The sequence below is a fragment of the Pinus tabuliformis genome, chromosome 4_2, assembly GCF_031772625.1.
Source record: "Pinus tabuliformis cultivar Carrire ecotype Pingquan chromosome 4_2, CPIR1, whole genome shotgun sequence".
Classification (NCBI taxonomy): domain Eukaryota; kingdom Viridiplantae; phylum Streptophyta; class Pinopsida; order Pinales; family Pinaceae; genus Pinus; species Pinus tabuliformis.
Window position 1 is genome coordinate 153,103,459 of NC_142304.1, and position 15,549 is coordinate 153,119,007.

The 15,549-nt window shown below is 37.5% G+C and overlaps 1 protein-coding gene across 2 annotated transcripts in view; it reads right to left on the bottom strand.

Moving 5' to 3' along the window:
• LOC149168651 (protein SHOU4-like) overlaps positions 1-10,461 on the bottom strand; it is a 69,553-nt gene extending 59,092 nt beyond the window's left edge. The window contains exons 1-3 of one of the 2 annotated variants that reach the window (XM_089428364.1): positions 9,777-10,461; positions 7,583-8,680; positions 7,184-7,339 (exon numbers count right to left, since the gene is read on the bottom strand). In XM_089428364.1, the coding sequence (XP_089284490.1) occupies positions 7,184-7,339; positions 7,583-8,494 (1,068 nt within the window). In that variant the 5' untranslated portion in view covers positions 8,495-8,680; positions 9,777-10,461. Of the gene's footprint in view, positions 1-7,183; positions 7,340-7,582; positions 8,681-9,333; positions 9,647-9,776 lie in introns of those variants that run through there. The other variant, XM_089428365.1, reaches the window with a different exon arrangement.
• Between the last annotated feature and the right edge of the window lie 5,088 nt (positions 10,462-15,549).

The window sequence follows — 15,549 nt, forward strand, 5'->3', positions numbered from 1 at the left end:
CATCAACTGCATGCTTTATCTTGTAAAGCCATTTCGAAGTGACAACTTCTTTGTCATGGGGTCTGGGGACCACATCCCAGACATCATTTTTCATGATGGATTCATATTCCTCAGTCATAGCATCCTTCCATACTTGATGCTTAACAGCTTCTGCAAATGACAGAGGCTCATTTTGGATGATCGCGCTCATGATGGTCAAGTATCCCTAATACCTGGTTGGCTTCTTACTTTCCCGAAAGGTTCCCCTGGGTGCAACGTGCCCTTCAGCATCATCAAGTGTCCCCCTAAGCCATGAAGGCCTCTTCCTAAAAGAGGAGGGCTCTTGCAGAGGGGAATCAATAAGATCCATAGGTTCTTCCACATCGGGCATCGTCTCATCTTCCTTTTCCTTCAGTTCCCTGGTGTCAGCTTCTTTAGATCCCCTTAGAGTAGGAAGATTGTCAACTTTGCTAAGAGCCATATCTTCGTCAAAGGTGACATCATGGCTAATCTCGACTTCCCTTTGACCAGCCACAGATTTTATAGCCCTTAGTATTTTCGCTATAGCCCGCGAAGATTCCTTTCTTTCCAGATGCACCCAATTTATTCCTTTTCTCCTTCAGCGCATGAAAATATACAGGACTTCCAAAACTTCTAAAATGAGATATGTCAGGTTTCTTACCAGTGAACATCTCTTCGAGAGTCTTAGAACCCAATGCTTGATGAGGGCATCGGTTTTGTACATATATGGCGGTATTTGCAGCTTCGGCCCATAGAAACTTCGGAGTCTTTGATCATGGAGCATAGCACGGACAGCTTCCACAATCATACGATTCTTCCTTTCCGCCACACCATTCTGCTCAAGAGTATATGGTGTAGTAGTCTCCCTCTTAATGCCAGCCTCTTTGCAAAATTCATGAAACACAATGGATTCATACTCAGTCCCATTATCAGTCCTTAAGATCTTGATCTTCTTTTCGGTTTGATTCTCGATCAAGGCTTTGAAGTGACAAAACCAGGAGAACACTTCATCCTTCTTTTTCAAGAAGTATATCCAAGTCTTGCAAGAATAATCATCTGTAAAAGTGAGGAAATATAAATATCCTCCCAAGGAGTTCACAGGCATCATACCGGATATGTCTAAGTGAACCAACTGCAATATATCGGAGGTCTTGCTTTGGCTTGAGGGGAATGGTCCCCTTTTGAGCTTTCCTTCGGCACATCCCGGACATACACCTTCTTGCTCTAATCTGAACTCGGGAATCCCAGTCACCATTTTCCTCACATTGGGTAGAGCTTTATAATGAAGGTGAGCAAACCTCTGATGCCATAGTTTGGACTAAAGAGATGTGTCACAAGACATGACACCTAGCAGACTTCCTCTGACCTAATATAATGAATCAATTCGAAACCCAAGAGTGAAAGCATCTTTAAAGTTCTTTTTCCATACACATACCTTGCCATCGATAAAGGCCACCTTGTAGCCTTTGTCTTCCATTGCCGAAATGGACACCAAGTTCTTTTTGAGATCAGGTATGTTCTATGCTTAGAGCAGTTTACTTCTTTTCTTCTTATTAGCCACAGATTAACAATCACATATACATTAAGTAAAGTGCAGATAGAACATTAAACAATCAACACAAAACGTGCCAAGACAAGAGACACAAGATGTGGTGGCTAGCCAAGGACAAACCCCAATGCGGGGAAACCCTTTGATCAAATCTTCTTTTATCTTCAATAGTTCAGCAAAGAGAAATAGTACAAAATCAGAATTCTGTAATTTTATATCAGCGGCAGCAAACCCTAGATCAGCAAAGTCAAACTTTGTCAAACAGCGCCGGATTGACTTCTAGTCAAATTGAAGAACTCAGTCTTCAACAGCAATAAGTAGCGGCCCAAAATAGTCCTCAAAACAGCAGTCAATATATCAGCTCCTGCATTCAACCCTAACCAGTCAACGCTGCCCCAAAACAGTGGTCAAACAGAGGTCAACAAGGCTGATCTGAATTGCGGCTAGCAAGAGAGAGACTCCCCACACAAATCCGCAGTCAAGGGAGCCTATACGCTGGTCAACGCAGTCCTCTAGCACCCAAAACGTGTTGTTGTACCTTCCTGCGTCCTCCTCCTTCCACGTCACAGCTTGCTGCCCTAACTGCGTCCTCTTTCTTCTTCCCACGTGAGAGAGTCTTCTTCCTCCTATGCATACCCAAGAGACTAGGAGAGAGAAGAGATGTGGAGATGAGATGATGAGAAAATGAATCAACCTCTCTTGTATTTATATGATTCACTAGGTATGTGTGCCACACATTTAACTGCTGGCCGACCTTGACAATTTGTCAAGTAAATACAAATAAATACATATCTCCATAAATATTTGTCGGAATCGGATGATCTTTACAATCCTACACCTCTCGACAAGAGGAATCTAGGAAAAATACCAGCTGCCATAAATGAGGTGACCCACATGGAGTTTGGCCCTAGTTGCCAATTTTAACACAATATGATGGCCATAACCAAAGTCAACTATCCACTCATTTTTAGAAGTATGAGCATGCAATAGTTCAGTACTAATGGAGAAAGTATAGTTATCCCCCTTACCTTTGGAAATCCAATATTACAAGTCAATTAACCGACTAGTCAACACCTCATCTTAAAGAGTTTTAACCTTATCCTCAAGATTTTTTATCGTATTCCTGTAAAACATTCTGGTACCTTTGGACTTTTAACGCAAAACAGAAGTTTCACCTCACAAGGAGGTTTCCCACATCTAGTCCTCGTGAACTTCAGCGTTAAGACTGATCTGAAATAGTAATTTACAGCAGCAAACAGTGGTCAATATTTCATCACTTCAACCCAACACAATAGGCAACTCACAAGAAAAGATACCAAACATATGCCAACAAGTTTCAACCCTTGGGGTGTACTTTTGCAAGCATAAACCAGATCTCAAAATTACCCCATTATAGTGGGTTTAAAGGAGTAAATCTGTTATATTATCTTCCAATTATACGTTAATCCCTTAACAATTTCATCCCTAAATTTTGTTAAATCGGCAAGGAAAGTAGGGGCTGGAAATTACTTAATCAATAAGACATTAACAACCAAAAATCACATCTTCAATACACGTGTATATATATACACGTGTGTGTGTATATATATTTGTTTGTGTGTGATAAGATAAGATAATAGTATTAATGTCCAATGGGTGCACACTAAAATAGGTCAAAGGGATTGTTGGGTACAATCATTTCAATACAAAGTAGGAGCATTGAAGCAGCTCCTATAAAAAAAGAATGCAAAAAGCAAGGATGTGAATCTAGTCTAAGGCATGTGGAAATGAAACCCAAACTCCAGAGCTATATGATACTCGAAGAGAAAAATATACAATATAGGCAGATACAAGATATGGAAAATGGAAATAGGCCATGAGTCATGTGTCTCACAGTCTATTGGAATTTGGAACTAAGTCTATCTCTCCCAGCATTTGAGGCCAAAAAAAGGAAGCTCAAGACAGAGGATTGCATCAAAGCAAGTCTTCATTGGCTTCAACATTTTTCTGTCACAAGTTTAAGTAAGGCATTTCCTTCTCACCTCAACAATGCTTTCTTCTCCCCTTGGGTTTTACCAAACCCTACTCTATTTGCCTCCTTAGGGTGAAAACCCTAACCCTAGAATTACCTTTGGATTCTCCAAGAATCCTAGCACCCAAGAAAAAATGGGCCACTATAATATAGAAGAGTAAAAGAGAGATAGGTGAGCTCCACTCTTCACTTCTCTAACACAAGATGATGAATAAATGAATTATGAAAGGATTCTCCTTCCTCTATTTATATGAGATAAGGGAGACAAACAATATAAAGAGGGCCTGAGCACTTACAAACATTATGCACCACAAACCCACTCTTCCAGATCTTTGAGCTGCAGTTCGTCTAGACAGTATTCCATCAGGAGTTTCTTTGCACTCTCCCCATGTATCTTTAGATGAGACATTCTTCCAGGCTCTTGAATTCTTGTAGGGATTCTTTCTTCTTTGTGATTCCCAACTTTCTGTCGCACAAATAGATCAGAAACTTTTGATTTTAAGTGTTAGATATCATATAGTAGTTGCACTCACACTCCCACTTATGTACTGATTTTACTGTACCTAGCAATCCCTTCAACCTATTGATGGTTATTTACTGGACATTAATAAAATTATCTTATGTTATCTTATAGTAGATAACCACATGTTGAGCTATGAGAAGAAGAGGTGTTGGAATAGTTGTTTATGTGATTGTGACTTGACATAAACTGCTAAGACATGAATAAGGATTCCCTAGTGGAGGATAGCATACTTGCTTAAAGCCTTGCATCGCCCTAGTTTGATAAAAAAAGGACCAATCACTCTTCTGTACAATAGCCTCTCAAAAATAATCTTGGTTTGATAACCACCCCTATAAGAAGGGGCTATTTTATGTAGCCACTTTGGGCTTATGCTTGTATTTTCTTACCCTTTCACTCCAAACCTATTGTGGAGTTTGCCTTAGAAAGGCACCTTTGATTCTAAACATATTTTTCAGAGTGATATGCAGTTATGTTCTTTGATAGTGATGCACTTAAATTCATATTCTACAACCATTATTACGCAGAACCAAGAAGATGCCACAACCAACCCAAAATAGCATGTCCCCATGCACTATACAGAGGTTGTGCTTATGGAAGTTAAATGGCACTTTTTATAGCACTTTAGGTTTGGCAAATCTAATCAGCGCATTCGCTACTCATTTGATCCCGGGCTTACAGCATCTGAAATTCTCAAGCCTTGATTGGTTCAATTGACAATTTGCAGAACCTGGACTAACCAATGGCTCAGTGAGAGTTCAAAATTGTTGAGTCTTGACTCAGGAAAACCTCTGGCAAAACAAATGCCAAATAATAAAAAATGAATCAAATTTGTTTTTATTCAACTAAATTAAATTATAAACTTAAAAGAACATGACATAGTCACATTGCCACACTCACCTCTATCTGTGCGCTGAATCGAAGTTCTCCCTGCTTGACATGAAAATAGCAAGTGAAATTGACAAAGCCCCAAATCTGACCTTTTCAAAAAAAATAGAAGAAAAGAACATCAAGCTCATAATTTCTTTCTAAAATTAACAAGGTTTTCTAGAATAGAAACAATCGTCAATTCTTTCCCAACGACTACGCCATTAATTGGTGAGTCCTATAGCAGTAGTTCAATATGTCCCATTTTAGATCACAGGACCAGGTACAGGGATATGCAATCAGGATCTTGCCTAAGTCACTATGTACTGTTTGTAAGAACTTAGAAGTGCCCTACTATTGATTTTTTTGTCAGTGCAACCTGAAATTGACCATGCATGGAACCATGTTTATTGCTTCTAATGTGGTTTATTCCCATCTTCTGTATCTTTTGGCAAGACCAAGGTTAGGTTCAAGTAGGAATTAACAAGATTCAACATGTCCATGGTTATGTTCTTTGTTTTATATTTTTCTTTCTTAATCATAAATTCTTTGTATAGAAAAAAGCAAATAACATATCATGATCTCAAAAACCTATCTATATCACATCACATATGTCGTTATGTTGTATATGTTAGATTATGTATGGGATTAGGCAACTAATAACCTCATCGCTAAAGACTAAATCATATGCATGTCCTTTATTAGGGTCTTCCAAAGTCCACAAAATCCAAGTGCAACAATGACAGCATCATCTATGGAGTATTGAAGACTCATAATACCAAATGCTAAGACTCCTTCCATTTTGGGGTAATGCACGGCAAAAAAATAACTGGTTGATCAGGCTAAGAAAGATACTCTAAGCCCAGAACATATGTCACCAACCTGTGCAAACTTAATTATTCTGGGTGAGCATATTCAAGCTTTGCAAAAATTGCATCTATCTTGGATGAGCAGCACATTCAGTCATCAGTTTACGCAGCCACAAAAGTTATGGTACATCACAGTCCCAATATTCTCCTAAAGATTAGCATAAATATATTATTATTTTTTAAATGTTTAGATGCATAGAAAAAGAGGATGCAGAAATAAAGAGAATAGCCTCTCCCTCAACTTTCTTGCAAAAGTACAGCATCAGGAAAACAAAGTAGGAAGAAAAGGGTCAGCAGTTTAGAGAATTTTCTACATTTTAAACTAAGTCTGTATCATAGACAATTATGAATAGTTTGCATTAGTGCTAGCAATAGCCATATATACTGATAGCAGTGCATTCATTATTAATTAAAATTTATAAACCAATGACAATTTGCTCAATCCAATTATTATCAGGTTTGGCAATTAAATGAGCATACTCTCAGTGAATGTTTGTAAAGTATCATTGCAAAAACTGGGGCATATAAATAAACACAGTTACCTAATATAGAAGGTATCCTGGAATCAGATCATATATAGGCCTCATGTCTGTCTTTGGTTAGAACACATGGAGTCTTTTCAAATAAGAAAGGACAAAACAATCAGAATTTTCATTTTCAACTAAACCTTGAATACGTGGATTTATTTAGATTTTTATCTCATTATGATGGATTGTTGATTCTGTTCTGATTTTGCTGGTTGAAACTTGAAATGTACTGTTTGAAATCAATTCCAATTTTATTAACTAGGAACTGCCAATGGCCTTTTAACTATTCATGTTCTGTGATCTGCCCTAGCAGCCATTGTCAGCATGGTTTTATTTGAGTTTCTAGTGATTGTCAAGTTGTTATGGATTGAATCTGTGCCATGTAATCTTAACCACAGTCAATATTGTCATGCATTCCAGATTTGAAAAATTGTCGGTCCTTGCCAGTACCATAAGTATCAGGGAAGACCTGAAGCAAATCAGAAAGGGCAATGCTTTGTGCTGAGCATCTCTGCAATATAACACATCTAGTTGGGAAATTATCACTAGAATTTTTTCTACTACATTAATATTATCCTACCCTTTCTGGTTTTTGTCACTCTTTAACAATCTAAATGCAAACTCAGCTCCAATCACATGAGCAGCTAAGAAGCTTCCAATGCGTGTCACATTTATCTAATGTGCAAAAAATAGATGAAATCCATGATGAAAAGTAAACCGCAAGCATGTCAAGTCCTGATGAAGCTATGTCTGCTGAAAAAGGTGGATTGTTAAAGTAGAACAATGCCTCCAACGTTAGACATCATGTTTGGGCAAAGGGAAATGAGTAGGCAAACTGACCTCTAAGTATCTCAGCCCCCATGTAAAATGTCGATGGTTAGCATTTGCAGCCTTTGAATCCCATCCTCTGTACTCATATAGACCCGTAGATGTATACACACATCTAGAAACCCTTTGATATGAAGATTCAAGTGGAACACCTCCACATGTGACAACCTGATAGAAAATTCTGGATTACTTTAAGCAGCAAGTTCCCATTCATGTAATAAATAGATAAAATAAACAGAAATATTCAGACAACATCCAAATCAAAACAAGTATATTAAGCTCTCATTAAGAGAGCATCGTTCAAATATCATGGTTATCTTTCTTTCTTCTCAACCATTCAATTTAATCTTTGCATCAAATCAAACAATGGAAAAAAATCAACTTGCAGAGGATATGCAGAACAAGACTTACCCCAGAGACCTTGACATACTGCCCATCTTTTGCCGTTCTCAGCTCTGCATGTGGATATCCTGACACGAACCCTGTAACTGCCCTCTTTCCCCACCAAGTGTTCCACATCACAAGCACTGTGACAGCCAAAAAGAGAACCACCACTACAACAAGCAAAATTGCATTCCGAACAGCCGCCAGAATGAAACCCCCAGCTATGAAACCCACAAAAAAAAGTGGAATAACAGTCCAAAGGATCACTCTGGGGTAGTTTCTCTTGAAGGAATATCCTGGATCATGGCTGAGATTGGTGACAGACTGACTGTTTACCATAGATACACTATGCAGCTTAGCCGATGCAGATGAATCCAAAGGCCCAGATACTTTTCTAGGTGCTCCAGAGGAATTGAGAGGACCTGAAGAAATCGGACCAGAAGTAATGAGCCCAGTTGCAGGTAGTGAAGGGGCAAGAGGCCCAGAATTTTGTCGGGAAGCTGTTGGGACCCCTCCAGAAAGAGGACCAGAAGTCTTCTTAACAGATTCCCCATTCCTAGAGAGTGGTCCTGAGTTGGATTTTTGCCTTGCTGAACTTGTTCCTGGCACAGAACCTGGAACTACAGATGACACAGGTCCTGATATTGAAAAGTTAGACCGTGATCCAGGGTTTGATGGGAGAGGCCCCGAATGTGATGCAGCCCCACCAAATGATCCAGTCCTCATGGGGGCATTCCCAACAGGTCCAGATTTTTTCGACTTCAAATTGTCCACGGGAATATCAAACATTTTTCCAAGCTCCCCAGACCTCTTAATGTCACCTCCAGTGTAAGGCATGGCTGTGGAGCTCATGGTAGGTTGTCTTTCCTTATACTGCTCAGGTCGGCCTGAAACATATAGCCCATTGCTGAGCTGGTGTGAAGGGAACCTCGATCCCATTGAACTTGATGGAAGAGAAAAACAAAACGCCTAATATCAGCCGCAATGTATAGACAAAGAACCAAGAAGCTTGTGAAAAGTCAGATGCCAGAGGAGAAGCTCTTCACCCAAGAAAAAACTGTCAAAATTGGAAATGCTATACACTCGAAGAGAACTTCTTCTCAATGCTTGTTTTTACTGACATATCTGTCAAACCCCACAGACCAATTGTACTTGTCAGTTCAGTCCCAAATTGAGACAAATGCACAAGCCCAACATGCCAAAAATATGCAACATATCAGTCTGATCAGCTTAATAAGAGTAATCCGAAAGTTAAATCAGAATATCGATTCTATCAGCCCAATTAAAATATCAAACGCAACATTTATCTTTAATTCCACACCAAATGGTATCCTAAAAACTGCAACTCAAACATGCAACACAATGCCTTAAATTCGTGACATAACCTACGCTGTGAAGTACATTCCAAAAATGAGAAGGCCCAGTCACCTTACCCGAATTCAGACGTTTACTTCTCAACGATTTACAAGGACATGTAAAAAGGGAAAGATTTGTGGAATTCCAAGTTCAAAAATTTAACAGAAATAAAAATCTTCCATTTCTCCAAAAATCAAAACCTCGAGTAAATGTGTTTGTGTAACCCCGATACTCAACAAAACCATCTCACGATGCATCACAAACAAGCAGCATCTTTCATCTCTCATAAATAGCAGACATTCTATTTGACAGAAATCGATCAAGAAAAGCGAAAACCCACGACAAAAATTCATCTCAACAACAGGCCCGAACTAAGAAAACGCATTTACTCTCATTCTCTCAGCTTTGAAGATGTTACAAACCTAACTCTGCATTTCCCTCCACTGAACCGAAAAGTCCCCCATGCATAATCCCAGCTTTACCAGGCTCTAATCCACCGGCATTGAACAAAAACCAGGAAAATCCCAAATACATTTCATGAGGACCTAACAGCATTACTCCAAAAACACAAAACACGCAAACCCATATTCATTCCGTTACCCAAAATCACTGACTAAACAGTAGAACAGCGGTACATTCATTCACAAGCATCCCACATTCTACACTCTATCCGTACCAAGCAAGCTGAAGACAACGCCTTTTTTTCTGAAGCAAACACTGCAATCTCGGTCCCCACTCTCTTTTTCAAAAACAGCATCCAACATTGAACAAAACCTACCTGCTTAACTGTTAAACAGCATCCAACATTGAACAAAACCTACCTGGTTTTACTGCTAAACAGCATCCAAGATTGAACAAAACCTACCTGGCTAACCATTGCGGCAGAGTTCCAGGATGCTCAGAAACAAATCGCAAAGACTCAGTGGTACCGCCATAATTATTTTAAAGGCATGATTGGAAACCTCCTAAAATCCCGTGGCGCACCAGATCATCGGATCCACCCTAAATCCAATCGACAAGGCAGAAGAGGGGCCATGGAATGCAATGCATTGATAATATTCATATGATGGCAAAATCATTGTTGATGTGTATTAATTTTTAATTGGTAAGCAATCCCCCCCCCTTTCCCCACCTCACCCACCTGAGCTCTCCACTTCTCCAAACCCAACAGCAGCACTAGGTACAACCAACTACAACGACAACTACAACTGGTTGTTGTTAGTACGACTCACTGACTACCTTTGCGACCAGTTTACGGCTGTTCTACCTTTGCCACAATTCTACTCCTGCATATTCTAACAGCGTTCGGACTGGCATGTGCATCGCCACCGGCTGCGCCCGGTCATGGTGGTCTACCCCTTGCCCAGGTTCACCGGATACGGCCCCTCTCGCCCGCCTGCCAGGGAAGGGGACACCCAAATCCTCTGTCGGCGTTAAAAAGGGAGGCAGCGGAGGGGCCATTTTGTTCACATGTTTAAAATGATAATGTGAACTTCCTTACACATGCATGGCCTGCTCACCATTATTATTATCATGCCAATCAACACTCACGCCTGCACTAGCTAGCTACTCCATTCTAAATTCTAAATTCAAAATTTCGGAGATAACGGCTTCTAATCATAACCTACTTTGCAAATTACGGCACGTAACCCTTCTACATCTCACTCTACTCAAACTTGCCTAACTCTCCTCACTTCACTAACAAAGTTAAGTGTAATATACCTCTAATGCTCATCATTAATTCTCATCAACTTCAGCTGTTTACACGCGTTCTTCCCAAGTTATAATGGGATCCTACTTAATCATCACATCTTCCTGCTTTTAAATTCAGGTTGTTTTTTAAAACAGTGTAGATTTGATTTAATTAATTTGAGATTTCATATCTATTTCAATTTGAGAAATTTGATCTCTCTGTGTGTAAAATTTGAAGAAAAGTTTGAATTTTCAGAAATTTGATCTTTCTCACCCCAAAATTTAATGAAAAATTTGCATTTTTAGAAATTTGATTCCTCTCACCACAAAATTTGAAGAAAAATTTACACCTAGAAAAAATTGATCTCTAAAAACTTGATAAATCCAAAATTAAAATGGATTTAAACTCGTTTAAACTACAATAATAATACTTATAAGCATTAATTTGTCAAAAAAATTTTAATTTTAAAATTATTTTAAATCATTTGAATTTTGTTTCTCTTTTTTAATTTGAACAAATCAAATATTTACTTTCACGTCTCTACACAACAAAGATACTAAGTTATCTTCAAACATCTTTTCTTCTTTATACATTTTAAATTTAAATGATCGTCTAATTATTTTCATAAAAAATCAATTTCTCTATCATATATCCATATTAATAATCACCTAATTAGTAAAATATCTTTTTTTATTATTATTATTGATTTGCTTAATGTTCAATGTTATTTGAGTTTATTACTAAAAATGATTTGCTCATCTCTCTCGATTTTTAAACTAACTTCGTGTATTTTAAATTTACATAATCATCTTATTATTTTCATAAAAAATCAACTTCACTATCATATATATCCATATCAATGATCACATAAATAGTAAAATGTCCCTTTTTTTAAGAATCTATTGTTATTATTGATAATGATTTGCCGAATGCTCAGTGTTAATATCCATATTATCTTGATGTGTATGACTTATTTGCTAAGTTAAAAAAAGAAGTGACATTTTATCAAGATTATGCTAAAGATTATATTAGTATGTAGGTTATTATAACTTTTAAATTTTTGAAAAAATTTTGTTTCAAATTTTGGAAGTATTGATTTTATACCAATTTAAATTTAGTGGGATCAAATCTCTTGAGATGTAAATCTCATTTATAGTGAAAAAATATTTGATCTTTCTCTGGGCTTGGTAGATCCGAAGTTAAGATGGATCTAGGTTGGTTTAATTTCCCCATTTAAATAGACAATATTCATTTATAGTGAAAAAATATTTGATCCCTCTCTGGGCTTGGTAGATCCGAAGTTAAGATGGATCTAGGTTGGTTTAATTTCCCCATCTAAATAGACAATATTCCACATAAATACCTGGGTCAATACCATGGGTCATTTTTATTTTTATTTTTATTTTTATTTTTATTTTTATTTTTATTATGGTTATTTTTTTTTTTTGGCCGAATTAAAATGTTTTCATTACATTAATCTTTATTTTTATTTTTATTTTTATTTTTATGTAATTTGATCTAGTCAAAATGTTTATAAGATAGGAAAGTTTGTTAGAACATTACAACATCTCTTCCATATTGGATTGGAGAGCACCTCTCCACCAATTATTTTTTTTCTCTCTAAAAAATTTATAAGAAAATCTAAAAAATGATTTTCCATGTTTGTGAATGGCATTCTTAATAAACTCGTCAATGTAAATTAATATGCTTAATAGCGTGGGATTCAAATTGGAGACTTACTGGCATAGAGCTTGTCAAATGCCCAACAACATTGATAACAATCTATCTTTGAGGCCCAAAACAATGTCCTATTTTCTTAATATATTAATGTCCATACATTTGGTTATTGTTGAAACCATAGTTATGTCCTTACTGACATCATCATGTATGTCCTTAATAAACATCCTCTTGTGGATCTCACTCACAACAATACTAACATTTAATTGGGTTTCTTTTTTTTTCTTTTTTAATAAAATTTTGTTTTTATGTCATTTTTAACCAATTATTTTATAACTAATATACAAAAATATACAAAAGGCTTTTTTTCATATACAATGGGCATCTTTCAAAGTCAAAATAAATAGTTTAACTCTAAATGACATTAGAATTTGTAGCACCCCCTCTCCCAAGTCTACCCAAGCAACCGACCAGCCAGGGTGAACATGCAATGAGAGAGGCTACTATAAGGGATTCAACCTCCTTGGTGACCTTAAGGAAATGGAATCGATAGAACACCTTAAACAAACCCATCCACATCAACAACAACACCCTCAGAAGACATGTCAACCACTCAAACATCCTGTCCCTGAGTCCCACTAATGTTTTAAGCCTTTTAACCCCTGGTCACTCTCATGCTATAGGCATGACAGCGTCCAGAAGCCAAAGTCGCTCTCACAGGCCTATGTGTCAACGTCCCTAGACTCTTTTCAGCAGACATGTGCTAGCATCCCCGAGATTTGAGCCACTTTTCTAGCCCATAATCTCGGCCTCTGCCCAGAACTTTTTATAACCTCCAGAATCCATCAAAGACATGATGACAAGATAAACAAATCAAAAATCAACCTCAATATTAGGCCTGAGCATCCCCAACCGGGATTGACATTTTTTCAAACACTTGGCATCAATGCAATCTACAGGTCTAAGATACAAGACAGAGCATAGATGACCGAAGGAACTTAAGAAACATAAACACAAGGATCACGCCCTTCTCCATTGAACTATTATATCATGAATTAGGTATTGCACCCATCCATTTAATGATTACAAGAAAATACATGAAATAACCATGACATGAACCAGTCATATATCCATGCTTATAACCATCATAAAACCATATAAATATCAAATATATGACAGGAATTAAATCCACATATAAACTAGTGCAAAAGTAAGAAAACTTAGATTTTATTAATCATAGGCAAATCCGACCAGATTCGAGACTTCCGCATACCACACGACCATAAACATGGTTGAACCAAATCTCTCTTTCAGCCAGTCACCCCTGTCCCATATTCCAACCATGAATGTGGGATCTCATAGAACAACCAATCCAAGAAAAACCAAGGGAATCCAAAGGTTAAACCATCTCCGCCCTCATCAAACCGTGATCACACCAAAACTAGTGCTCCGATCACAATCAAACCGAACTTGGAATGCCATCCGGAATCCATCACTATCCTTGAGGAATTTTCTGTCTCCTTGTCGCGCAGGCTTTACCGCAATCCAATCCTAGATCACTAGGCCCTAAACCGAGACCAGCCTCTCAGGCTTTACCGCAATCCAATCCCAAATCACTAGGCCCTAAACCGAGACTAGTCTCTCAGGATTTAACGCAATCCAAATCTAGATCACTAGGCCCTAAACCGAGACTTCTCCCTCAGGATTTACTGTGTATCTCGCCAAAACTGGTCAAGGGATTCCTAGGCATTTGGGAATGAACCTTAAGACCACCTTTGCCTCGGATTCCGAAATTCAGCTGGAAAACCAAAGCTCAAAATTGAGATAAACATCCCAACATACCATGGCATCCAGAAAAAGGCAAGGTTAGGCTGAAAACCATTATCGTAACCCAACAAAACCATGCCACTAATAACAAGAGAACCATACACTGACATGCAAAGCCATGCATGTCCAAACCAGCTAGGGAATTACACATGCAAAAGGTTACCTGCAAGTATTTCTGTTGAAGCTGCTTGATCCTATTTTTCCTTCCTTGACGCTTGCTTTCCTTCCTTTCCCTTTGCTTGATTTTCCTTCCTTGATCCAAAGCTAGAGTGCTCCAAGAAAAATCTAAGTGACCAAGAGTGAGAGAGAGAGAGAGAGAATAATGAGAGAGCTCCAAACTTGAACTGACCAAGAGCTTTTAAACTGATCCACATAAGCCTATTTATCAATGAAGCCTCTATTTTCTTCATTTTACATTATTTTCCTTCAATCTCCTCCTCACATGCAACCTGTGACCTTTTACCTTCCTTTTCTCATAATTTTGTTTATTTTAATAAATAAATGTGCCAAAAATACCCTTTTGCCTTTTAATGCCTTTATCAATTTCCTTAGCCAAAAACACACATCGAGTGATGCCCACTAGGATATCTTTGCCCAACATTCAACTTAGAATAAGTGTCCCTTACTCGTGGTTTTATTTTGCCTTTATTAACCTTTTTTACATGAACTTTTCACCAAGGCTTTTACATAATTTATGGAAGAAGTCGATTTCCTGAAAGTCATGAAACCTTGCAATTTTGATTAGTTTCTTTAAGTTTCCATAATTCTAGAAGAAAAAAATCGAAGTGTTTTTAGAGAAGAGAGTGTTTTTCCATATAAAGTAATAGATATTTATATTTTAAGTAGGAAGTTGTTGGAGTTAGACAATATTTAGTGAGTTAGAAAATTGTTTGGAATTTTTCCAACTATAGATGATACAAATGTATTTGTTAGAGCCAAATTTATGTACATAAATAAAACCCCTAGGTGTGAAAACACAACAATGGGGAGTAAACAAGATAGTAGGAGTGGTTAAGAAGAATTTGTCTGGTTCAAGCTTAATTTATGCACTTATAGATCCATTAAATGGGTTTTTGTCTCCCAACTTAATTTCTCTAGATATTGTTTATGTATATTTGAATGTTATGTAAATCTAGTTTTTATGCAGAGTTGAGGGTTCACACAATAACAACAAAGTGTAGAGGAAGATCAAATTGTAACTTAATAGTAATTTATTCATCTAATACCCTTTGCAAATCCTATTTAGTGAAATTGAAGTTCTTTCAAATATTACAAATCAACCAAATTGATGTAAATCCATACACATAATTACAATTTATTCCAGTGGTGATACTATAACACCCTCCTCACACATCTACCCAAGTAACCAGCCAACTGGGGTGAACATGTGGTGAGAGGCTACTATGATTGGATTCGACCTCCTTTGTGACCTTAAGGAAGG